The following is a 26,012-nucleotide window of genomic DNA, read 5'->3' on the forward strand; positions in this document are numbered from 1 at the left end:
TAGTGTGCCAAACTACTTATGCTAACGAAACCACATTTTCCTAAAATCCAATTCTTAGTGGTCTACTGTTACATACCGACAATATTAGTGTCCTACAAGTCATAGTAACGACAACACATAACCCTAAAATCCGATTCTTAGTAGTCTGCTGTTCCATACCGACAATATTAGTGTCCCAAACTACTGAATCAAACGAAAACATCACCAAATTCGGATAAATTGTGTTCAACATTCAAATTTTGATTTCACTCAACAATAAGAACAATTATGCAGATAACGTTAAATTGCAGTAGTTTGCATTTAGTGGAAAAGTACTCTGAGCGGTACCAAGTAATAAGATCAGTAAGCCTGGTGGTACCAAACGACGTAATAACTTTTTAACCCACCTAGGTTGTTAGGAATTTATTGCACTACGTTTTTTCACCGACAACGTTGGTGTAGTATTCACTTCCCTTTATAGTTGAAAACTACTTCCAGTGGGGACTCCTCAAACCAACCCACTTCATACCATTTCGTTTCTCCTTCTAGCTGTTCAAACCCTAATTATTTCCAAATTCTCCACCGGCAAACCTGCCAAAAATGGACAAAGGCAAATCTATCCTTGTTTGTGATAGCAGCCGAACACTACTCTGCCACCCAAAAGGCATAATGTACTTCGAGCAGCCAAAATCTTCAAACGGGCCTGAATTGAACTACAACACCACTTACTACTCCATCGACGTCGAAGACGCAGAAATGGGTCTTCGTGTGCCGCACGCAATCAAAACTGACCTGAATATCCAGCTTTATTGTGCCGTTAGTAAGTTGCCTTACCACCCTGTTATTTTCCCTTGTTCTGTGATGGTCACCTCTGCAGGTAAAATCCAGCCTGCACACCACCCTTTAATTACGGACCACCCGAATATGCATCTAGGGTTTTGGGCCTACTTAGATTGGTGTTCCAACCGGCTTGCTGCACAAGGGTCGTGGTTGTTGTACCCGAACAACCTCGTCGCTGTGGTAGACCCTAGGCCAGCTGTAGTTGTGGACGACCTCCCTGTGTACAATTTCCCTGATTCCAGGAGCCACGTTTTCATTGCATCCAACGCTCACGCTATTCATGTTATGAGTGTGGAACATACGTTTACTAGGGTGGAAATTACTGTTGTTCCAAGGTATTTTCAGACCAAACCACGGGCTTACACTGAGGTGTGCTTAGAGGGAAAGACTATGGTTGGGACGGAGGTACCCGCCTTGATACCACGAGGTACGGTGGTCGTTGTATGGAACGCCCTATCCATGACCAGACCCTCATTCAGAGCCACCTTCTTTGAGATGTTTGCAAGGCACCATCCATCACTCATGGTCGTTACTGAAGCCCGAATAAGTAACAACGACTGCAGGGAGCTAATTAGCAACTTACCAGGAGAATATCAATCCAAATGGTTTGAGAATGAATGCGGAGGGGTAGTCCTTATGTGGCGGGGAAACGAATTGTTACCAAACTACAATGAATCTGATTTGGGTTCGGCCAACCTCTTGTTTACTGTCTTATTTGAGGTACTTCATTTAATTTCTTATTTCGATTCCCAACGCTTTGTTTTACACCGTCTGGTACTTCCATTAGGGTACCAAACAGGTATGCTTACTGCATTGGGTTGACTCCTTAGTACCAAACAGGTGTACATAGTACTGCATTACAATGCATACCGGTACATTATGGGTGAGTATGGTACCGTTATGGCTGAGTATGGTACCGCTACCGCTATTATTATGTCTCATACGAACTATATAATGTAGACAATTAGAAACCATTTAACTTGATTGTAATCGTTTATTTGATTTATGCAGTCGGTGAAGCCCCAAAAGCAACCACTTGCGCGTAAACTGGAACTGTAAGCGCCAGAGCCTGGAGCTATTATACACAAATTTCCCCATCAGTGTGTGTGTAGTACTTATTATGTAGGGTGGTTTTTACCTATAGTATAAGAACTTAGTTAGGTACTAGCTTAACTACGGCGTAGTATTTATCGGCATAGTATTCATCACCATGACGTATTTAGTTATAAGGTTTGGGTAGATTTTTCTATCCTACTTCTATGGCGTAATAGTAACAGGTAAGTTATTTGTTGTTGTTCAGACATTGCGTACCTTTAGCTCGTCGGATATGTAATAGGTGTATTTTGTAGTTTCAACCTAGGCGGCGCTGCCTTCCATGTAATATTTTGCGGATGATGCTTTTCGTATTACTAGTCTTATTCTTCAAACGTATTATTCGTCTTTATTTTTAAAAAAAAATTACTGGTGTTACGACAAGATGTAGTACCCCTATAACTTTAACAAATGGTCGTTCTATAACAGGTACCGCAAAAACACTAACACAAATACTGTAAAACATAGCAAACACGAAGTAGGGTACCAAATTACCGAATTATACATGGTTTAGTACATCTTGCCTGTACTAATTCAGAGTTATGTGTCAATAATGAAAATTCAGTTTACGAAAGTATCTAAAGTAACCTTATTTTAAGTTACGACATCCTGTAAACCCCAAATTGGGTTACAAATTGAATCATATGGTTACAGAGGAATGCACATATGGTAACACGCCATAATTCAGACTTATTGGATGGAAGTCAATCAACTTCAAATAACGTACCACAAAGGTAGATTTATTGGGTGGATTTCACCATGGAAATCAATTCTAATTCTTCGTAAGGTCATGACAACCGAGCAGGTCTTGAGTGAATACTGGATTACCACTGGCGCCATGTATAAAATGCGTTCCACACCCACCCTCATTGACTAAAAAACCCGGATTGGACTGCAACAAGTGTTTAGTAGTTGGTTGATAACTACGGTGATCCCCATGGGAGGTTTCGTTCACAACCTGGAAACTATGCCGGTGCTGGTTTTGATTTGCAGGCATACAATGACTCCCGGCCTCTTGATAATTTCCACCTCTACTGCTGCTGTTACTGGTGAAGTAACGAATGGAACCAGCATTCTGGGACATTTGCGACATCTGAGATAGTTGCACTACACTCAAGTTTTGCGACATTTGCACACCATTAATGTTCTGGGACATGTGTAAACCGGATAGGTTTTGGGCAATTGGACCACCAGATATGTTTTGTGACATTGATATACCACAACGGTCTTGGGAAAAAAGTACGTCACCACCCTCCGGGGTCATACGAATCCCACCCACAGACATGCGAATTTCTGTCTGTCCTGAGGGAAACAAATTTGTGGCAACAACTCCACTTACTCTTCCAGATGACTGTATACATGTCAAACTCTAATAAATACAAGCTAAATGTTGTTGACGGTTAATAAACATTTAATAACATGAGTGGTACAAAAGGACACGAAAAAAATCACCTGAAACTGTTGAACAGATACCCCATTGTTGTAGTTCTGCTGAGGGTATACCATAGTCCCCCTTACTTGCCCAGCCATTTGAGGCGGGTAATCAGCACTATACCCCTGGAAATATCACAAACTCAAATCAATATTTGTTTAAATAGAATATCACAAACTCACAAACTCAAATCAATATTTGTTTAAGTTTAATTTGTAGCGTATGTGATTCACTCACATATTGATCGTGGGATCCCCAACCAGGATGGAAGGTGTTTGGCGGCTGCACGTAGTTGTGTTGAGGAAGGCAAGTGTTCTGACAATTGCTGGTTTCTGGAAAGTCTTGCGGTACAACACTCTTGTTTTTCCTGACTTGCTTCCTTGCGGGGTTTTTATTCTCACCTGGTTGTAAAAATCTTTTTTCACGAGTCCTGTGAGCCTTTAAACCACCGCGCGGAACAGGATCTTTAACCATAACAGGGGGGGTAAGTGTGGTAGTATCATCCCCAACGTTGTTTGGAGGTTTGTTAACGGAGCCTAGTGTTGTAGGACCAACAATCGCCATCCTGTTCCCCCCGGAAGTCAGTGCACCAGCTTCGTTATCACCAACTGCTGAAAGAGCATCACTCTCATCAAGACGTAACACAATATTCATAATACCTTCTATGACCAAATCCAACTTCTGCTCGGAAAGTGATCCACGGAGGGCAGCAGGTTCCACCGCATTCATAATCCGGTCATAGCGCTTAACTTCTTCTGTTTTCTCGGGATCATGATAAGCAACCTTCACAAGAGTGTGCTTGCGTTGTATATCTTTCCTCCATCGGTCAACTATATATCCAGCAGGCACATTTTCCACATCCTCCACGTCCAACACCTTAATGATGTGCCTACACATAATGCCGTGGCACTCGAAATGTTTGCAGTCACACTTTGCAAATGAGGTCTCCTTGTTGAACATCACGACGTATATACGCTTCCGGCCTGCCAAAGATATTTCCTTTCTCAAGAACTTGGACCATACCCATACTTTGTCAGACACCATATGCTCAACCTCCACATCAGAAACTACTTTCGAAGTAATAGGTGTTACGTAACATACCCGCATACATTGGATCTGGACTTCAACGAACTTCGCATCCGTATATAGTTTCTGGAACTTCCTCTCCACAGCAAACTCTCCAACCAAAGACCAAGTAAAACGACAGCAATTCACATCAGCAGCTTTTTCATCATTGGCCCTACTTTCCATGGCCTTGCAGTACCTAGGAGCAAACTGATATAATCTCGTATTCTTCTTCAAGTACCCGTCGAAGAAACTGTTAATACTCTCAACCCTCTGAGTCGTCTGCATCCCCGCCCAAAAAATATGCTTCACATATGCAGGTATCCACATTTCTCGCTGATTATACAACCCTATACATTTAAAAAAGGTCATTAGGTAAATTAACAACAAAGGAATTGAACATGAAAGACATTCTCACCAAAGACAATGCCATATATGAAATACCTACCACATTGCACATGTAAATCAAATATTTATTGCAGTTTGGTACATAATTAAATGAAAACGTGTACCAATCCAAAATGTTATCACGGTTTTGTATGATGTATACTTTACCATATCATGATTAGAATTAAAAGTAGTACCAAACCATGATAAATACCTACTAGCCACTTGTAGCTTTCCTTAGCCTCCTTCAGCTTGAAAGTTTCCACCACTTCAGCTCAACCTTCTTCGAATTCAACAGGGGTCAAACTGTTGTATATGACATTCTGTAGGGCAACTTTTATTTGGGGAAAATCAGTCATCGAACCCAATTTTCGACTGAACTTCTGCATAATATGCCACATACACCAACGATGTCTGGTTTTAGGCATTGGCATTGCTATTCTAATTGCCTTCCTTATAGCCGCATCCTGGTCGGTCATAATAGCAGCGGGAGCTTTACCCCCCATACAAGACAACCATGCCCTAAAGAGCCAAACGAACGTTTCCGCGGTTTCATGAGACACTAATGCACATCCAAGCAAAATTGTTTGCCCATGGTGATTCACCCCAACAAAGTTCGAAATTGGCAACTCATACTTGTTTGTCAAGTACGTGGAGTCAAAACAAACGACATCCCCAAAAGACTCATACGAGGCTCTGCTACGAGCATCAACCCACATTACATCCTGCAACTTCCCTGTTTTATCAAGCCGGTGGAGATGGAAAAATTTTTGATTATCCTTTGTCATTTTATCTAAATAATTTATCATTGCAACAGCATCCCCATCTCGTAGCCTCAATCGCATCCTCCTATTCAAAATATTATGCACGTCTTTCTTCGTAAAACCAATATTCTCTACACCATTCCTTCTTCCCGCTAAGTTATTGAAAATTTGAGCCACAGGTGCACCTGAATCGTGATCATTTTCAATCTGTTTCAGGATTGTCTAAGTTATTTTCCTGACCCGGAACATGGATATATGGTTGGACTTGGTAGGAGTGGGAATGTGGTTCAAATGTTCAGTAACAACACTCTTCACAACCCATAAATTCTCTTTGGTCCGAGCACCATATAGCATAACAGGGCAACTACACTTCTTTGTCTTCCTCTTAAGAATTGGTTCCTCTGCGCAGGTAACTACCCTTCTATTCACCATCCGCCGGTATTTTGGCCGTCCATGACACTCACACCTCCAAACATAGGTCCTCAGGGAATTCGATTTGCCCGTTTTACTGTCTTTCACCCCGCTCTTATTCCCTCTCATACACACTACACCAAAACCTTGTTGCTCCCCATAGGATCGAAAATAGTTATTCAATGCTTCCCAATTAGCAAAAGACATTCCAACAGAAGGGGTCGGTAGAACGGGACCTTTGTTCCGCTTCGTAGGAGTTGTATACATATCTGCGTTAATGGTTGAAACCCCATCTCCATCACCAGGGCCGCCAATGTCTTCATCCTCCATACAAGTAGTGTTTCACCCTACTCCCATTTCTCCGGATTCATCATAATTATCATCATTAACCTCATTCAGGTCATCATCATTTTCAATACACAATTCTTCATCTAATTCATCTCCGTCATCTAATGCTTCATCATAATCATCCACAACATCATCCTCGTCATCTTCCCAACGTTCTTCACCAACTTCTACGTCCCCAACTCCCCCATCTTCTGACTCTACACCATCACCTACCCCATCATATTCGTCAAACCCATCATCACTACAATATTCCCCTACATCATCCAACAACTCTTCCTCCCCATCCAATTCAAGCACCTACATAATGAAATTTATTGTGTTTAATTTGGAGTATGGTACAGGCTTCCGATACCAAACCTTAAAAATGTTTACCAATGAGTTCGTGTTCCCCATTGCCTTTTCCTCTTTTCACAAAATGTTTTCCGTAATTTCACAATTTATCAATAAACAATACCCTAAATTTTATTCCAATCATCGTTGAAATCCTAATTATTATTCCAATCATCTTTATCCTAATTTTTCCCCCATATTTCGTAACCAAATTCAAACCGTAATTTCAACATTACTCAAATTTATAACATGGATAATAAACAAATTCATACCATAAATAATTCTCAGTCTCTACTCACTGAATTGAATGACCTCATTTTAATAAATATTTCGAATTTATTTTTCCACTAATAGTTGAATGCATTTATTGTATGAAAAATTGAAATATTTGGTTTAGTTACAACTAATTACGGAAACTTGGAAACATACCTGGTTTAATTGCAACCTCCTTTTGCTTCCAACCACTCCTTCACCCTCCTTAGAAGTTCTCATTACCGCCGCCTACCAATTTTTGGCCAACTTATCCACGCCTACTTCATGACAAACACCATACACAAGGTGAGCCCAGCTTCCACATTCGAGGGCTTCATTCATACGGATTTCAAATTTTTAATCAAACTAACCAGATCTGAAAGGTAATTATGAAATTGGGGGAAGAAATTAAACAGAATAGAAATTAAAGTTTACGAAAAAAAAATATGCAAATTATTTCACCATTTTTGCCGCCTAAAATTTCATCAGTGACATTGGCGCAATTGGGGAAATTTTCACTCTCTCTCTACAATTTCACCAAAATATCATGGCGCTAAGAATTAACCCCCATTTCCTTTTTCTTTTCTAACTTAAATGACCCCACTTCTGATTTTACTATTATTCTATTGCTAGTATACCATTTAAATGGTATACCTAGTATACACAAAGACTTCCTCGTTTGCATGTTCCAGCATCCAGATTGCTCATTGTGCTTGAGTTTGTCTTTTAGAGGATATTTGTAGTTCAATTTCTTGTGTATATTCACTAGAGGAAAAATCCTTATAGGTTGCTCATCAAAAGTTGCCCTTATCAAACAAGTGCAACCTTTAAGAACAAAAATTAAAAAAAAAAATTAAATTAAAATCTGAAAATCAAACGCAGCCTTTAACCCAAACAAACGCAACCAAACAAGCGGCTCCCTTTGCTCATTCCAAGTTTCTCGCTCCTCCCCTAAACCCAACCATCTTCTGAACTTCTTCTTCACCGGCGACAAGAGGTAACTACACCAACTGTAGGTAGGATTCTTTAACGCCGGCAATAATTCATAAAACCTTCCCTTTCGGGAATGGGGACAAAAGCAGGTGTCTACACATATTTAGACGGAACAATGGTGACGGTTAACAAAGTGTCGCAAGGGGTTCGGGGGAGCGAATATTCATTTGTAAATTGCGACGCTTTATAGCGCCGCAAAATATTTCGGTGTCCTAAACCGTCGTTATTTACAAAAAAAACACGTGGTTCCACGTGTTTGTAAGCCCGCAAACCAAATTTCATCTGGCCAAAATATCCCGCCTAATAAATCTCACTCTAATTTTTCGCAGAATCCCGCCTAATTCTCACCCCGCCTCCCACGTTTCTCTCAACCTCCCCATCGACTTACCTGAGGGCTGAAACCTAACCACCCTCGTCAAATTTTCCGGTGAATCCGTCTTCTCTCCTCCTCACCTTTAGCACCGTTAACGAATTCCTTGAATTTCGTCTTCAACCTGTACATTAGCACAGTTAAATCTCTCAATTCTCTCGGTTAAGCTATCTCACTCCTCATCCTATAAATTCATGAAAAATCGCAATTATTGAATTCACAACTCACCCAAAAAATTCAAGATAAATTCGTTGCTGTCTCTGGTTTTTTATTGGAGAAAATCGAGCATCCTCTTGGATTTTGATTTGCTGCTTCCTTGGTGTTACCGGATAATTCGCGAGGTAATATTTTTTTAATTTTGTTGCCGGAATTTTCCGAAATTATATGCTTTATTGTTAATTTTAGAGGTTGTTGATTGTCTAAGTTATACTAACTCAAGGGGAAGATCAAAGAGCTGGTCGATTCGGGTCAACTAGAATTTATGTAATACCCTTCAACTGAATGTTTGTATTATTTGATTATTTTTTATTTTTTTTTTGCATTTTGGAGTAGTCTTCTACTCTTCTTAATGCTTTTTCTAGTTTTGAGTTAATTCTCACAACAGCTTCTGGGATGATATGGAAATGGGGGGATGTGCATCATGAGGCAACTACTCATTACATTGACCTCATTGATCTGACGACTTTGGGGCATCAGTTTATCAAGAATGAATTTGGTCAGATGTCGTAAGTCGGCTGGAGATTGATCTATTTGGACTTTCTGCTGTTCAGGCGTACTTGCTTTGTGCAGAGGTATTTGCTTTCTATTTTGTTTGTTTTTAACTTGCTTCTAGTCTCCTGCTGCATGCTACTCCCTCTGTATTTTTTTAAGGGATACACTTGCCTTTTCCGGCCGTATTTATTTAAGAGATACACTTGCCATTTTTAGTAACTTATCAACCCCACCATCTAATTAAATAATACATCTAATATACCCTATCACCCACCCTCCTATTAAAAAAATATTTTCATAAACCCACCTCATCCTCCACCCACCAAAATGACATGGTCCCCACATATTTAATTATTAAAATATCTATCCAACCCCACTTGCTTTATTATTTTATTTCATTCAATTATTCTTCTTAAAACCCGTGCCCGGCCAAGTGTATCTCTTAAAAAAATACGGAGGGAGTATTATATTGCTTCATTCTTGGTTATTGGTGTTTATTTTATATTTCTAGCCTAGATTTGGACTTCTAGATTTGTTACGTAAACTGAACTTCGCACTATCAAATACCAGTATCAGGAATCAAAGAAATACCCATTCCGCATATGTCTCTCTTTTGAAGGGTGAGCTAAACCAAACACATCAAGAGCCTCTGTACTTGGGATTGACTAGATCATTTAAATCATCATTGTTTCATTACAGGCAGTATCCGTGGTAAGCTCTAAAACACAACGAGCTTTTAACTGATCATCACTTTCTATTTTTTCCTGCCTCACTATCCTCTCAAATGATCTTCTAGTGAATTTTTAGAGGCCTCCTCTTAACTTACCTTAAGCATCTAAACGCCTTGGTTCTTGTACATTGATTTCTATACAGGTTAAACACATCTTATCTCTTATCACTTTATACCTTTTTTTAAACTTCTCCCAGTAAGGTTGGTTGACAATTGGATCCAGAGCCTCTCCCTCAGCATTATCTTATGATCATTGCTTCTTGATGTTGTCCCTTGAGTTTGAGTAGTATCATCTTCATGTATAGAACATTGGAACTCCTGAGGTGCACCTCCGTTTAGCAAAAATATAGGAGGATAAAATAAAAGCAAACAAGTGAGGTACTTTTACATGACCACTTAGAGGCCGTTTGCATGTTCCAGCATCCAGATTGCTCATTGTGCTTGAGTTTGTCTTTTAGTGGATATTTGTAGTTTAATTTCTTGTGTATATTCACTAGAGGAAAAATCCTTATAGGTTGCTCATCAAAAGTTGCCCTTATCAAACAAGTGCAACCTTTAAGAACAAAAATTAAAATAAATAAATAAATTAAAATCTGAAAATCAAACGCAGCCTTTAACCCAAACAAACGCAACCAAACAAGCGGCTCCCTTTGCTCATTCCAAGTTTCTCGCTCCTCCCCTAAACCCAACCATCTTCTGAACTTCTTCTTCACCGGCGACAAGAGGCAACTACACCAACTGTAGGTAGGATTCTTTAACGCCGGCAATAATTCATAAAACTTCCCTTTTAATTTCGCGACTACTTCTTCATTGGGGGTTCAGATTTAGATCTTGTGTTGGGCTTGTAATTGGCTACTACTTCTTCATCTTCTTTTAGCCTACTGATGTCAAGGTTTGCCTCTAAATTTCGCGAATTCGTAATTTTCTGCATTTTTTTCTGCAAATTTTCAATGTTTTGCTAATTAGAATTGCTGATTTTGTAATACTGTTAAAAATCTCAAGTCTGCTTATACATGTTAATTGAAGTTACTGCTAGGTTGCTATGTGACCGATTTTACTGGTATAAAAGAAAATTTTCTTTTGGTGTTGGTTTAATTAGGTTGCATTCGGTACTGTCATTACAAAACTAAAATGGCTTACTTTTAAATTCACGGAGTTATTTAATTTGCATATCACTTGGCATATCACTCAGCTTTTTACTCGTTTTCTTGGAAGCTAATATATCTAGTGGGACTCGGATGGAACTTCTAGGTGGGATGAAATTTAGCTCGTTACTGGTTGCTCTGTAAGGTGTTTGAGGGCTGTTTTTTGTTGTGTGCTGCTCTTCTATTTTTCTGTTGCTGCAGTATTCTGTTGATGTGTCTGTGCTGCTTGGTGTAGCTTCTGCTACTGGTGTGTGCTGTTTGTGGTTGCTGCAGCTGCTTGATCTGTGCATATTGCGTTTTTTTCCGCCTGTCTGCTCATACAAATCTTAAAGCAAATCTGATGTGTTTGGTGCACCTTCTGTTTCTGGTCTTTGCAGTTTGTTGTTCTTGTCCACTTGTTGTTGTGTGGTTTGAGGTTGATGTTTTATGACTTTTCATGAATTAGTGGCCGAAAGGTTCTCTATTTTATTTTGGTGTTGAATCTTGAAAGTAAGTAATGTTTTTTTTATAAGTATAAAAAAGAAAAAAACAGTACTCTATGTTTTATCAAGTTTAAAACACCGAAAAAACCAAGAAGCTTGACTATGTTAGTCTTTGTGTTGTTAAGTAATGTACCATATCTCATATTTTCTGCCGCTCTATTCAGTTATCAGAGGCTATGATTTGTTGATTGGTTACTGGTTATGTGTATTTCAGTGATGATTGATGGAGTAGTTGAAGTTATGTGTAACAAGCTATGATTTGTTGATTGGTTACTTGTTATGTGTATTTCAGGAAGGAAGAGTCGCTGAATCATTTCTGCCGGTTTCAGAGTAATTCTCAAAAGGTTTAGTTTATTTCAATTGTGATATGCTTTTTTGTACAGATTTTGCTCATTTATTGTTACTCTATGATTTGTTATCTTAGAACAAAAGCAAAAAAAATGATTTTGATCTCAGCAGTTGGGCGTGGGAGGTCCAAATGTATGCAAGCCCTATCCCTATCACCTCCATATAGTCGGAATCAGTAGGGTACTAGCCTACTAGGTCACTCTTTTCTAAAGACCTTCAAAAATATTTTAGACTGCAGTGGCTGGAAAATTAATAGAAATGGAAATATGTGTAACTGTAAAAGTAAACATATTGAAAATTTTAGAATAAGTGCTCTGAGAGAGTTCTCTGTTGTGTAGTGGGGTCATTTTCGAAAATGACCTTGCAGGATTACTTAGATCATTTCCAAAAGGGAATATTAGCCAGTGAACTGGAATGTATGAATATTGAGGAGTGCAAATTACCGAAAAATAATAGAAGGCACCTACAGTAGACAATCACCAGGAAAAAGGAGTAGGGAAGAGTACAGCCACCCTTGTCCTTGAGTTCCTTTCACCTGTCACGTTGGGTGCTCAGAAATAAGCCAAGCTCTTACCTGAATTGCTATACGAATACATGAGTGCTCAAAACCTTGTCAGGTTAATGTGTTTGATGTTCTCTAAATAAATCTAGTAATTTCTGATGACCTTGTTGTGTTTTTTCCGGCTCTACTTCTCATCTCTTTGTCATCTTACAAGTCACAATGTTAACTTCTTTCATTTCCTCACCCTAGTTTACAGATATGGTCTCCTGATGTTGACATATTCTCTGAGACATGCCCTATGTATCTTACTGTCCATTGAGATGATATCCTTCTTGTCCATTGATATAATATCCTTCTTGTCCATTATCACCCTATTCTAGTGTTATCTCATACAATAAGTTTTTACGTCAATGAAATATAGTCATCTTGGCCACCTTTACCCTGTGAACTTGGACTTGTTTGTCAGAGCAACTTTCAGCCCCCTTATACTCTTAAAACAATTAAATTGGCAGGTGAAAGGAGAGCCAAACATATCTTATATATGCTCCAGATACTATCGTGCACCGGAACTGATATTCGGAGCAACTGAGTACTCAACTGCAATTGACATCTGGTCTAGGAGTTGTGTTCTTGCTGAACTGCTGCTTGGACAAGTATGTTTTTGATTTCAAGGAGTGTTGTTAAGTATTTAAAACTATATTGATGTATATATATCCTAACCATGGTACATGTTTGCTTGCTTGCAGCCTTTATTCCCTGGTGAGAGCGGAGTCGACCAGCTTGTGGAGATTATCAAGGTGATTGCCAAAATCTTAATTCTTCTGCGATTTGATGTCAAAAATGTATGAGTTTAATGTAATCAGCATCTTAATTGATCACCCAATAAAGTATGATTAAGGCATGTGTATTAGATGGTTGTGACTTGGGACTTGCTTGCCTTGTACTTTATAAAGAACACGTAAAGACGCTGGCTTTCTTATTCCTTTGCCACTTCAATTGAAATTCGAAGGAAATCGGCCTCTTAGTGACTGAAGGCAAGTATATGTCCTGGGCTGGAGACTAAGTTAAATCCATTGGTAATGCTATGAAAGTGACTAGGTGGTTTTTTAGTTCTTGAGTGAGATCCCACATTCAACAATTATTGCTCGATTTGCATGTTGAATTTACATTTGTTGTTGATTGGTTGAATTCCTCATTATCTTGTTGAGCTGGGATGTCCATGGTAGTGGTATTCCTCCCTTTCCCTTACTAAGACACTAGGCAGTGCCTCAACCAGATCAATAAGAGCTAGATATTTGAAACTTCTGAAGTATTTTTTGTATACATCGAACGCACCAATTTAACCCTGAGGTTTTTTAAGTTTTTTGCTCAATTTCCCAGAGATGTTTGCCTACAACTGTCGCATTCCATAAGGGAGAGAATCCTTACCCTCAGACCACCTGATTTTGATGTGCATACAACCTCCCAGGCCACAGAACCAGGTTTATTACTCTCATGAGTTCCATGCCAAAGGAAATACTTGAATATTTGGCACCAATATTCACTAATACTCATCATCACAGAGTTAGCTTGCTGAAGTCTGCATGCACAAGATAAGTGCCTGCTACACCACACCCTGATCTTTGCAAACATCTTGTCAATCAAAGCCTTTTTTTAACTCATAGGCACACCTGGGTACACCTAATTCATGAAGGAGCAGTGTGTAAATGAAATGACTAATGTCATTCTCAAATATCATCTTTTGAATCTATCTACTATTGAATTTAACTGTTCCAGATTTTTTAAAAATAAATCTGCTCATATTATCTTTTTTGCAGGTAGGATTTAATTCACTGTACTTTGCTCGAATTGATTACCAAGATAGAGAAAAAAGAAAAGATGAGAAAACTCTTGAGGTGCTACGGCGTGGTTCTAGATCGCTTGGTTCTACCTCACAGGTAAATAATAAAACAACTAAGCGTTTATTTGTTTTACTTGTAGATTTTCTTTTTCATGTTCTTTTAAACTGTAATGAAGCTTTTGGAAGCCTAATTTCATTGATTATAGTCTTGGGTTGTCAATTGTCATTTATTTAAAGGGGTATGGTATAACACCTTGTTCTATTCACCGTTTAAAAATGTTTGCAGAAAATCAAGTTAGGATAGGACTAATAGGTAAAAGTTAACATAAGGTCATATAAAGTCCAATGTTCAGATAAGGGCTAGTGGATGCCAAGATTATTTTACTACTAAAATTTAGTTCAAAAATGGGCCAGGTAACATGTATAGGAGATTTTACACTTGAAATAAAACCTGGAGATTCTAAATGATTCTAAATGTCCTGAAGTTACATCTTTAGCTGCAGTCTATGACATAAGAATACAAAGCTTTTCTTGCCAGTGTTTTGTCATCTCTTTAGGTAGGGTTTTCCTCGTTTCCTGAACGTTGTAAATCTTGTCAACTCATTTGCAGATCACTGGTATATTCCCCACACATTATAACCCGCCTGATGGATTTCAGTTTGAAGTAAATGACGTGTCTCCTCCTATTCAGGTAACTGAAATATTAGTAACTTATATGTTTTATTAAAATTTAGCTTTAGCTCTAAGATTATTGAGGTGCATTTGAAGTCTTCATGATGTAAGTTTTTGGTTGAAGGATGATCCGCTTCTATCTGAGTATACTGTCCAAGAGCGAGTCAATGACTTTGTTGCTGCAGCCATATCACAGGCGACTCTATTCTGCCGAGTTCTTCATTGTGCTTTCTCATTATAAGAAAATTTGATAAAGAACAGTGTTATAGGAAGGCAACCCTCCCAGAAACTGTTGGATTCTGCTAGAGTTCACAGCGAACTCTAGCAGTTTAGATTGAGAGATTAGAGAGAGATAATTTGGGATGAAAGCGAAGTAGAACTTTTTATTGATTTTCTGAATGCTTATTTTTTGGGACAAGTTTTGAAGAAAGTACGCAAGGGGAATGTTTCATCGAACCTTTTAAATGGTGCGGAAACAACAATAAATATGGTTAGTTATTTCTGGAAATTATTCTTATTGAGCATTATGTATCATTACCTGAAATGTGGGATATCTAATTTACATATTAAAATACTTTTTGTAGATAACTGATGATTCTGGTGGCAATGGGGAAAAGCAGGACAAGACATGAGACTTTGACACTATTGCCAAAAGCAAGGTAATTTCATATGGAGTTAACTGCGTTTAATGCTTTATAGATAAACTGATAGCTGAAACAAGCTTTATATTTGTCGATTATTTATGGATGATGGTGAGATTAGAAGGTAGATGCTTAGATTTAGTATTATCATAATAAGGTATTATGTTGATATTAGCTGAAACACGAGTTTGGTGTTAGGTCTGGGTTGTTAACAAACTATTGTTTCTGTTAGTTAATTTATGATGATCCTTTTGTAAATCGTAAAGAAAACACAATGTTAAATGCCCCAGCTTACTTCATAAATCATTTTAAAATACAAATGGCCATACAAAATAATGAACTTTAATATTGTTACACTCCTGTGTCATAATAGAGCTTTCAAATGACACTAAATATGGCTTAATTATGTTCATTAAAATTCCACCTAAAAAGGATTAGGCTCCGAATTCGATCATGTGTTCAGACCACAACAAAGTACCAAATTACCATCATAAAGTGTAAGCCAATCCAAGACAGCAGCGACTCCGACTTACACTCCCGATAAAAGGTCAGTCGAACTCTGATCATAAGTGAGAGAAATGTCTGAAATCAACTACAATAAAGAGTTTTAGTTGCGCATAATCAGAAGTCTTGAGTTTTCTTCATAAAAACACTGTTTCAGCAAAGTAAGAAACTGGAACTGGTTGACTAGCAAGCATTGATATTAATGTACTGACTTAGGAAACCAGCATAGAATGCTGCCATCCGATATTCCATTGCTCTTACAGAACCTGGGACCAAAACTGTACCCACCACAATCTCTCCTACCTCACATGGGTTTATATTTGTCTTCTCTGTCAATTCCTGTGGTTGGTAAAAGCTTGTTTTCTGTTTGATTGACTTCTATAGTCTGTTTTGTTTTTGGTCTGTTCCTTTATCTTTATATAGCAGCTCCATACTAGCAATATGAACAGGCTATCTGATTTCTTGTTGCTCAATACAGAAGTTTCTTGGATCTTTCTATCTGTCTTGTTAACTGTTACTTGTGTTGAGGATCATAGTATTGTATGAGCAGCACATGGTTTATTGAAGAAACACTCTTCAACTGAGTCTAGAGCTATTAGCTATGATTTATCCTTATAGAGAACGTATTAGGGGGGAAAACTAGACAGAAGTAGAAGCTAATTTCTTTAAGATTCAGTATTTTTTTCACAGCTGGACCCTCCAAATCCTTTTTAAAATCATTACCAACACTATCTTAACCTAAACATACTAATAAACATGAGAAAGGAAAACCCGTCTACAAGGGCTACAACAGGTGGATAACAGCCCCAATATCACAAAGACGCACACCAATCCCAATTTTGGAGTATGCAAAGTGCAAACCCCCTCCTAACTGCTGCTAGATTCTCGAACTTAGTACAAGACTATAAGGAGTATGCAAAGTTGGTCTTCAAGCCTAGGATAAGTGTTGGTATGGTGGGTAATGCAGGTCGGTTTCCTCCCCTTTCTGGTTGCGTAAAAGTGAATACGGATGCAGATATTATGGCTGATTGTGGAGTGGGTATGGGGGATGTTTTTCGGGACTGTGAGGGTGCCATTCTTGCTGCAGCTGTAAGGAGAACTGTCGCGAGATGGGAACCCAAACAGGCTGAAGTTTCTGCTGTTCGTTTTGGCATTCAGTATTGCAGCTGGGGTATAACAGAGTAGTAGTGGAATGTGATGCAGTAAATGTCGTTCGAAGTATTAATCATAAAATGGAGGGACTTTCACCACTTATGCTGTACTACGAGGACATTGGTAGGATGAAGGGTGATTTCATTTCTTTTACTTGTTGTCATGTACGTAGAGCCGGAAACACGTTAAGATGGAATCCAAACGGTGATGAGTATGTATGGCTTGAAAATTTTCCGCAAAGCTTAATCTCTTTGGCGGTCCTTGATTTAATTTAATAAAATGCCGGCCTAATGTTTCATTTTCCGCGGAGATACCTGGACCTTTTTTTAATAATGTTCATGTATGATTGAATTTGCTGATCTAAAAGTTATCTCATTATGCAAAGATTGTAGATTGAATAAGTGTTTGCTTGATATACCTTGAAAAATATAATTTAAGTGATTCAAATGATTATTGTTGTTAATTTTCCTTGAATTTAAAATGTGTTCATCATGCTTTGTATATATATATATATATATATATATATATATATATTTGACATATTAAATTTTCTTTGCAGATTATTGATGATGCAAGTGGTAATGGTATATGTAGATTAAGATCAACAAATTCTCTTGAAGCTAAGCTAGCATAGCAATAGGTTTACGTACTTAGTAATTAGTTTGTATGTAGTCAGGAAGTAGTTTTTTTTTAGTTTTGGGCTATCTTGTAGAAAAAATGATAATGCTAGTTAGAAAGTTATTTTTGTTTTAAAATATCGCTTTTATTTCAGTTTGACTAGACTATGTGAATTAATTTAATGTATAGATGATTTTTATCACTTTTTCTAAATTAACTACGTTATCGCTAAGTATATATGAATCATAGCATGACGTTTATATATATTGCTTTAAGATAATGTACGTAGTAAGTTAATACTTGTATTTGATTATGATTATCTATGGTCGATATATATTTTTATAGATAATTCATGATGTTAGATTAATTGATGTATATATATATATATATATATATATATATGAAAAAAATATGATGCAAATTGTGACGCTCCAAAGTGTCTAAATTATTATGTATATATGAAAAATAATATGATGCAAATTGTGACGCTCCAAAGGGTCTAAATTATGTTGGAGGGAATGAGGAGAATTCGCTCGAAATTAAACATATAGGGACTCTAATAAGAGTCTATGTATTTCGGGTGTCTAAAGCGTCTCTATATGGTTTATAGTGGCGGAGAAATGTGTCTATAAGCGTGCAAATAGTGATGCTTTTTACAGTCTAAATATTGCGACTATCTATAGAGTCCCTATATCCCAAATAGCGGCGGTAAAATACATCGATATTTTGCAAATTGTGACGCTCTAAAGCGTCGGTAAATAGCGGCAATGAAAATAGCGACCCTCTCCCAAAGCGTCGCTATGTGAAATAACGACACTCTTTACCTTCGCAATTTGTCCCAAAAAGCGTCACAATGTGCCGCGTTTTTTTGTAGTGATTAGACATGGGTAGGTAGCCTCACTTGGAGTCTGCCATATTGAACCTTTCAAGCACCTTATTGATATAAGTGCTTTGACTGAGTCCAATCATCTTTTTAGATCTATCTCTGTAAATCTTGATGCCCAATATGTACTGTGCTTCTCCTAGATCCTTCATCGAAAAACATTTCCCAAGCCAAATCTTGACATAGTTCAACATAGGAATGTCATTTCCGATAAGTAATATGTCGTCGACATATAATACTAGAAAAGCGATTTTGCTCCCACTGACCTTCTTGTATACACAAGATTCGTCTGCGTTCTTGATGAAACCAAAGTCACTGACTGCTTCATCAAAACGTATATTCCAGCTCCTTGATGCTTGCATCTTCTATTTTTCTGTTGCTGCAGTATTCTGTTGATGTGTCTGTGCTGCTTGGTGTAGCTTCTGCTACTGGTGTGTGCTGTTTGTGGTTGCTGCAGCTGCTTGATCTGTGCATATTGCGTTTTTTTTCGCCTGTCTGCTCATACAAATCTTAAAGCAAATCTGATGTGTTTGGTGCACCTTCTGTTTCTGGTCTTTGCAGTTTGTTGTTCTTGTCCACTTGTTGTTGTGTGGTTTGAGGTTGATGTTTTATGACTTTTCATGAATTAGTGGCCGAAAGGTTCTCTATTTTATTTTGGTGTTGAATCTTGAAAGTAAGTAATGTTTTTTTTATAAGTATAAAAAAGAAAAAAACAGTACTCTATGTTTTATCAAGTTTAAAACACCGAAAAAACCAAGAAGCTTGACTATGTTAGTCTTTGTGTTGTTAAGTAATGTACCATATCTCATATTTTCTGCCGCTCTATTCAGTTATCAGAGGCTATGATTTGTTGATTGGTTACTGGTTATGTGTATTTCAGTGATGATTGATGGAGTAGTTGAAGTTATGTGTAACAAGCTATGATTTGTTGATTGGTTACTTGTTATGTGTATTTCAGGAAGGAAGAGTCGCTGAATCATTTCTGCCGGTTTCAGAGTAATTCTCAAAAGGTTTAGTTTATTTCAATTGTGATATGCTTTTTTGTACAGATTTTGCTCATTTATTGTTACTCTATGATTTGTTATCTTAGAACAAAAGCAAAAAAAATGATTTTGATCTCAGCAGTTGGGCGTGGGAGGTCCAAATGTATGCAAGCCCTATCCCTATCACCTCCATATAGTCGGAATCAGTAGGGTACTAGCCTACTAGGTCACTCTTTTCTAAAGACCTTCAAAAATATTTTAGACTGCAGTGGCTGGAAAATTAATAGAAATGGAAATATGTGTAACTGTAAAAGTAAACATATTGAAAATTTTAGAATAAGTGCTCTGAGAGAGTTCTCTGTTGTGTAGTGGGGTCATTTTCGAAAATGACCTTGCAGGATTACTTAGATCATTTCCAAAAGGGAATATTAGCCAGTGAACTGGAATGTATGAATATTGAGGAGTGCAAATTACCGAAAAATAATAGAAGGCACCTACAGTAGACAATCACCAGGAAAAAGGAGTAGGGAAGAGTACAGCCACCCTTGTCCTTGAGTTCCTTTCACCTGTCACGTTGGGTGCTCAGAAATAAGCCAAGCTCTTACCTGAATTGCTATACGAATACATGAGTGCTCAAAACCTTGTCAGGTTAATGTGTTTGATGTTCTCTAAATAAATCTAGTAATTTCTGATGACCTTGTTGTGTTTTTTCCGGCTCTACTTCTCATCTCTTTGTCATCTTACAAGTCACAATGTTAACTTCTTTCATTTCCTCACCCTAGTTTACAGATATGGTCTCCTGATGTTGACATATTCTCTGAGACATGCCCTATGTATCTTACTGTCCATTGAGATGATATCCTTCTTGTCCATTGATATAATATCCTTCTTGTCCATTATCACCCTATTCTAGTGTTATCTCATACAATAAGTTTTTACGTCAATGAAATATAGTCATCTTGGCCACCTTTACCCTGTGAACTTGGACTTGTTTGTCAGAGCAACTTTCAGCCCCCTTATACTCTTAAAACAATTAAATTGGCAGGTGAAAGGAGAGCCAAACATATCTTATATATGCTCCAGATACTATCGTGCACCGGAACTGATATTCGGAGCAACTGAGTACTCAACTGCAATTGACATCTGGTCTAGGAGTTGTGTTCTTGCTGAACTGCTGCTTGGACAAGTATGTTTTTGATTTCAAGGAGTGTTGTTAAGTATTTAAAACTATATTGATGTATATATATCCTAACCATGGTACATGTTTGCTTGCTTGCAGCCTTTATTCCCTGGTGAGAGCGGAGTCGACCAGCTTGTGGAGATTATCAAGGTGATTGCCAAAATCTTAATTCTTCTGCGATTTGATGTCAAAAATGTATGAATTTAATGTAATCAGCATCTTAATTGATCACCCAATAAAGTATGATTAAGGCATGTGTATTAGATGGTTGTGACTTGGGACTTGCTTGCCTTGTACTTTATAAAGAACACGTAAAGACGCTGGCTTTCTTATTCCTTTGCCACTTCAATTGAAATTCGAAGGAAATCGGCCTCTTAGTGACTGAAGGCAAGTATATGTCCTGGGCTGGAGACTAAGTTAAATCCATTGGTAATGCTATGAAAGTGACTAGGTGGTTTTTTAGTTCTTGAGTGAGATCCCACATTCAACAATTATTGCTCGATTTGCATGTTGAATTTACATTTGTTGTTGATTGGTTGAATTCCTCATTATCTTGTTGAGCTGGGATGTCCATGGTAGTGGTATTCCTCCCTTTCCCTTACTAAGACACTAGGCAGTGCCTCAACCAGATCAATAAGAGCTAGATATTTGAAACTTCTGAAGTATTTTTTGTATACATCGAACGCACCAATTTAACCCTGAGGTTTTTTAAGTTTTTTGCTCAATTTCCCAGAGATGTTTGCCTACAACTGTCGCATTCCATAAGGGAGAGAATCCTTACCCTCAGACCACCTGATTTTGATGTGCATACAACCTCCCAGGCCACAGAACCAGGTTTATTACTCTCATGAGTTCCATGCCAAAGGAAATACTTGAATATTTGGCACCAATATTCACTAATACTCATCATCACAGAGTTAGCTTGCTGAAGTCTGCATGCACAAGATAAGTGCCTGCTACACCACACCCTGATCTTTGCAAACATCTTGTCAATCAAAGCCTTTTTTTAACTCATAGGCACACCTGGGTACACCTAATTCATGAAGGAGCAGTGTGTAAATGAAATGACTAATGTCATTCTCAAATATCATCTTTTGAATCTATCTACTATTGAATTTAACTGTTCCAGATTTTTTAAAAATAAATCTGCTCATATTATCTTTTTTGCAGGTAGGATTTAATTCACTGTACTTTGCTCGAATTGATTACCAAGATAGAGAAAAAAGAAAAGATGAGAAAACTCTTGAGGTGCTACGGCGTGGTTCTAGATCGCTTGGTTCTACCTCACAGGTAAATAATAAAACAACTAAGCGTTTATTTGTTTTACTTGTAGATTTTCTTTTTCATGTTCTTTTAAACTGTAATGAAGCTTTTGGAAGCCTAATTTCATTGATTATAGTCTTGGGTTGTCAATTGTCATTTATTTAAAGGGGTATGGTATAACACCTTGTTCTATTCACCGTTTAAAAATGTTTGCAGAAAATCAAGTTAGGATAGGACTAATAGGTAAAAGTTAACATAAGGTCATATAAAGTCCAATGTTCAGATAAGGGCTAGTGGATGCCAAGATTATTTTACTACTAAAATTTAGTTCAAAAATGGGCCAGGTAACATGTATAGGAGATTTTACACTTGAAATAAAACCTGGAGATTCTAAATGATTCTAAATGTCCTGAAGTTACATCTTTAGCTGCAGTCTATGACATAAGAATACAAAGCTTTTCTTGCCAGTGTTTTGTCATCTCTTTAGGTAGGGTTTTCCTCGTTTCCTGAACGTTGTAAATCTTGTCAACTCATTTGCAGATCACTGGTATATTCCCCACACATTATAACCCGCCTGATGGATTTCAGTTTGAAGTAAATGACGTGTCTCCTCCTATTCAGGTAACTGAAATATTAGTAACTTATATGTTTTATTAAAATTTAGCTTTAGCTCTAAGATTATTGAGGTGCATTTGAAGTCTTCATGATGTAAGTTTTTGGTTGAAGGATGATCCGCTTCTATCTGAGTATACTGTCCAAGAGCGAGTCAATGACTTTGTTGCTGCAGCCATATCACAGGCGACTCTATTCTGCCGAGTTCTTCATTGTGCTTTCTCATTATAAGAAAATTTGATAAAGAACAGTGTTATAGGAAGGCAACCCTCCCAGAAACTGTTGGATTCTGCTAGAGTTCACAGCGAACTCTAGCAGTTTAGATTGAGAGATTAGAGAGAGATAATTTGGGATGAAAGTGAAGTAGAACTTTTTATTGATTTTCTGAATGCTTATTTTTTGGGACAAGTTTTGAAGAAAGTACGCAAGGGGAATGTTTCATCGAACCTTTTAAATGGTGCGGAAACAACAATAAATATGGTTAGTTATTTCTGGAAATTATTCTTATTGAGCATTATGTATCATTACCTGAAATGTGGGATATCTAATTTACATATTAAAATACTTTTTGTAGATAACTGATGATTCTGGTGGCAATGGGGAAAAGCAGGACAAGACATGAGACTTTGACACTATTGCCAAAAGCAAGGTAATTTCATATGGAGTTAACTGCGTTTAATGCTTTATAGATAAACTGATAGCTGAAACAAGCTTTATATTTGTCGATTATTTATGGATGATGGTGAGATTAGAAGGTAGATGCTTAGATTTAGTATTATCATAATAAGGTATTATGTTGATATTAGCTGAAACACGAGTTTGGTGTTAGGTCTGGGTTGTTAACAAACTATTGTTTCTGTTAGTTAATTTATGATGATCCTTTTGTAAATCGTAAAGAAAACACAATGTTAAATGCCCCAGCTTACTTCATAAATCATTTTAAAATACAAATGGCCATACAAAATAATGAACTTTAATATTGTTACACTCCTGTGTCATAATAGAGCTTTCAAATGACACTAAATATGGCTTAATTATGTTCATTAAAATTCCACCTAAAAAGGATTAGGCTCCGAATTCGATCATGTGTTCAGACCACAACAAAGTACCAAATTACCATCATAAAGTGTAAGCCAATCCAAGACAGCAGCGACTCCGACTTACACTCCCGATAAAAGGTCAGTCGAACTCTGATCATAAGTGAGAGAAATGTCTGAAATCAACTACAATAAAGAGTTTTAGTTGCGCATAATCAGAAGTCTTGAGTTTTCTTCATAAAAACACTGTTTCAGCAAAGTAAGAAACTGGAACTGGTTGACTAGCAAGCATTGATATTAATGTACTGACTTAGGAAACCAGCATAGAATGCTGCCATCCGATATTCCATTGCTCTTACAGAACCTGGGACCAAAACTGTACCCACCACAATCTCTCCTACCTCACATGGGTTTATATTTGTCTTCTCTGTCAATTCCTGTGGTTGGTAAAAGCTTGTTTTCTGTTTGATTGACTTCTATAGTCTGTTTTGTTTTTGGTCTGTTCCTTTATCTTTATATAGCAGCTCCATACTAGCAATATGAACAGGCTATCTGATTTCTTGTTGCTCAATACAGAAGTTTCTTGGATCTTTCTATCTGTCTTGTTAACTGTTACTTGTGTTGAGGATCATAGTATTGTATGAGCAGCACATGGTTTATTGAAGAAACACTCTTCAACTGAGTCTAGAGCTATTAGCTATGATTTATCCTTATAGAGAACGTATTAGGGGGGAAAACTAGACAGAAGTAGAAGCTAATTTCTTTAAGATTCAGTATTTTTTTCACAGCTGGACCCTCCAAATCCTTTTTAAAATCATTACCAACACTATCTTAACCTAAACATACTAATAAACATGAGAAAGGAAAACCCGTCTACAAGGGCTACAACAGGTGGATAACAGCCCCAATATCACAAAGACGCACACCAATCCCAATTTTGGAGTATGCAAAGTGCAAACCCCCTCCTAACTGCTGCTAGATTCTCGAACTTAGTACAAGACTATAAGGAGTATGCAAAGTTGGTCTTCAAGCCTAGGATAAGTGTTGGTATGGTGGGTAATGCAGGTCGGTTTCCTCCCCTTTCTGGTTGCGTAAAAGTGAATACGGATGCAGATATTATGGCTGATTGTGGAGTGGGTATGGGGGCTGTTTTTCGGGACTGTGAGGGTGCCATTCTTGCTGCAGCTGTAAGGAGAACTGTCGCGAGATGGGAACCCAAACAGGCTGAAGTTTCTGCTGTTCGTTTTGGCATTCAGTATTGCAGCTGGGGTATAACAGAGTAGTAGTGGAATGTGATGCAGTAAATGTCGTTCGAAGTATTAATCATAAAATGGAGGGACTTTCACCACTTATGCTGTACTACGAGGACATTGGTAGGATGAAGGGTGATTTCATTTCTTTTACTTGTTGTCATGTACGTAGAGCCGGAAACACGTTAAGATGGAATCCAAACGGTGATGAGTATGTATGGCTTGAAAATTTTCCGCAAAGCTTAATCTCTTTGGCGGTCCTTGATTTAATTTAATAAAATGCCGGCCTAATGTTTCATTTTCCGCGGAGATACCTGGACCTTTTTTTAATAATGTTCATGTATGATTGAATTTGCTGATCTAAAAGTTATCTCATTATGCAAAGATTGTAGATTGAATAAGTGTTTGCTTGATATACCTTGAAAAATATAATTTAAGTGATTCAAATGATTATTGTTGTTAATTTTCCTTGAATTTAAAATGTGTTCATCATGCTTTGTATATATATATATATATATATATATATATATATTTGACATATTAAATTTTCTTTGCAGATTATTGATGATGCAAGTGGTAATGGTATATGTAGATTAAGATCAACAAATTCTCTTGAAGCTAAGCTAGCATAGCAATAGGTTTACGTACTTAGTAATTAGTTTGTATGTAGTCAGGAAGTAGTTTTTTTTTAGTTTTGGGCTATCTTGTAGAAAAAATGATAATGCTAGTTAGAAAGTTATTTTTGTTTTAAAATATCGCTTTTATTTCAGTTTGACTAGACTATGTGAATTAATTTAATGTATAGATGATTTTTATCACTTTTTCTAAATTAACTACGTTATCGCTAAGTATATATGAATCATAGCATGACGTTTATATATATTGCTTTAAGATAATGTACGTAGTAAGTTAATACTTGTATTTGATTATGATTATCTATGGTCGATATATATTTTTATAGATAATTCATGATGTTAGATTAATTGATGTATATATATATATATATATATATATATATATATATATGAAAAAAATATGATGCAAATTGTGACGCTCCAAAGTGTCTAAATTATTATGTATATATGAAAAATAATATGATGCAAATTGTGACGCTCCAAAGGGTCTAAATTATGTTGGAGGGAATGAGGAGAATTCGCTCGAAATTAAACATATAGGGACTCTAATAAGAGTCTATG

At 37.3% G+C, this 26,012-nt stretch overlaps 1 protein-coding gene and 1 long non-coding RNA gene across 7 annotated transcripts; one reads left to right on the forward strand and one right to left on the reverse strand.

Annotated features, from left to right (window-relative positions):
- Positions 1-3,146: 3,146 nt before the first annotated feature.
- Positions 3,147-3,671, reverse strand: LOC130462078 (uncharacterized). The gene is made up of 3 exons (XR_008922212.1): positions 3,581-3,671; positions 3,364-3,468; positions 3,147-3,262 (listed from the first exon to the last, which is right to left on the reverse strand). It is a non-coding gene; the product is annotated as an uncharacterized lncRNA (long non-coding RNA).
- A 6,637-nt stretch (positions 3,672-10,308) lies between these two features.
- LOC110786170 (shaggy-related protein kinase eta) lies at positions 10,309-25,664 on the forward strand. Of its 6 annotated transcripts, XM_056827884.1 has the most exons (12): positions 10,311-10,596; positions 11,624-11,675; positions 12,694-12,834; positions 12,928-12,978; positions 13,999-14,118; positions 14,632-14,712; positions 14,818-15,183; positions 15,278-15,352; positions 19,450-19,501; positions 20,520-20,660; positions 20,754-20,804; positions 21,388-21,804. In XM_056827884.1, exons 1-7 carry the CDS (start codon positions 10,589-10,591, stop codon positions 14,932-14,934), a joined length of 570 nt encoding a protein of 189 aa, XP_056683862.1. In that variant the 5' UTR covers positions 10,311-10,588; the 3' UTR covers positions 14,935-15,183; positions 15,278-15,352; positions 19,450-19,501; positions 20,520-20,660; positions 20,754-20,804; positions 21,388-21,804. The 6 variants fall into 6 exon arrangements, with proteins under 6 accessions (XP_056683864.1, XP_056683862.1, XP_021846395.1 ...); XM_056827882.1 differs by lacking the exons at positions 10,311-10,596; positions 11,624-11,675; positions 12,694-12,834; ... (2 more) ...; positions 14,632-14,712; positions 21,388-21,804 and adding exons at positions 21,825-21,944; positions 22,458-22,538; positions 22,644-23,009; positions 23,104-23,178; positions 25,374-25,664 and having other exon boundaries at positions 14,943-15,183; XM_056827885.1 differs by lacking the exons at positions 10,311-10,596; positions 11,624-11,675; positions 12,694-12,834; ... (2 more) ...; positions 14,632-14,712; positions 21,388-21,804 and adding exons at positions 21,825-21,944; positions 22,458-22,538; positions 22,939-23,009; positions 23,104-23,178; positions 25,374-25,664 and having other exon boundaries at positions 14,943-15,183.
- Positions 25,665-26,012: the final 348 nt, after the last annotated feature.

Source organism: Spinacia oleracea, chromosome 5, assembly GCF_020520425.1.
Source record: "Spinacia oleracea cultivar Varoflay chromosome 5, BTI_SOV_V1, whole genome shotgun sequence".
In the NCBI taxonomy this organism is placed as follows: domain Eukaryota; kingdom Viridiplantae; phylum Streptophyta; class Magnoliopsida; order Caryophyllales; family Amaranthaceae; genus Spinacia; species Spinacia oleracea.

Coding starts and splice junctions, on each gene's coding strand:
- LOC110786170 (XM_056827882.1), top strand. CDS start 15,285: ATGATTCTGGTGGCAATGGGGAAAAGCAGGACAAGACATGAGACTTTG. Junction 19,502..20,519: donor TTCAGAGTAATTCTCAAAAG/GTTTAGTTTATT, acceptor TTAAATTGGCAG/GTGAAAGGAGAGCCAAACAT. Junction 22,539..22,643: donor ACGTGTCTCCTCCTATTCAG/GTAACTGAAATA, acceptor TTTTGGTTGAAG/GATGATCCGCTTCTATCTGA.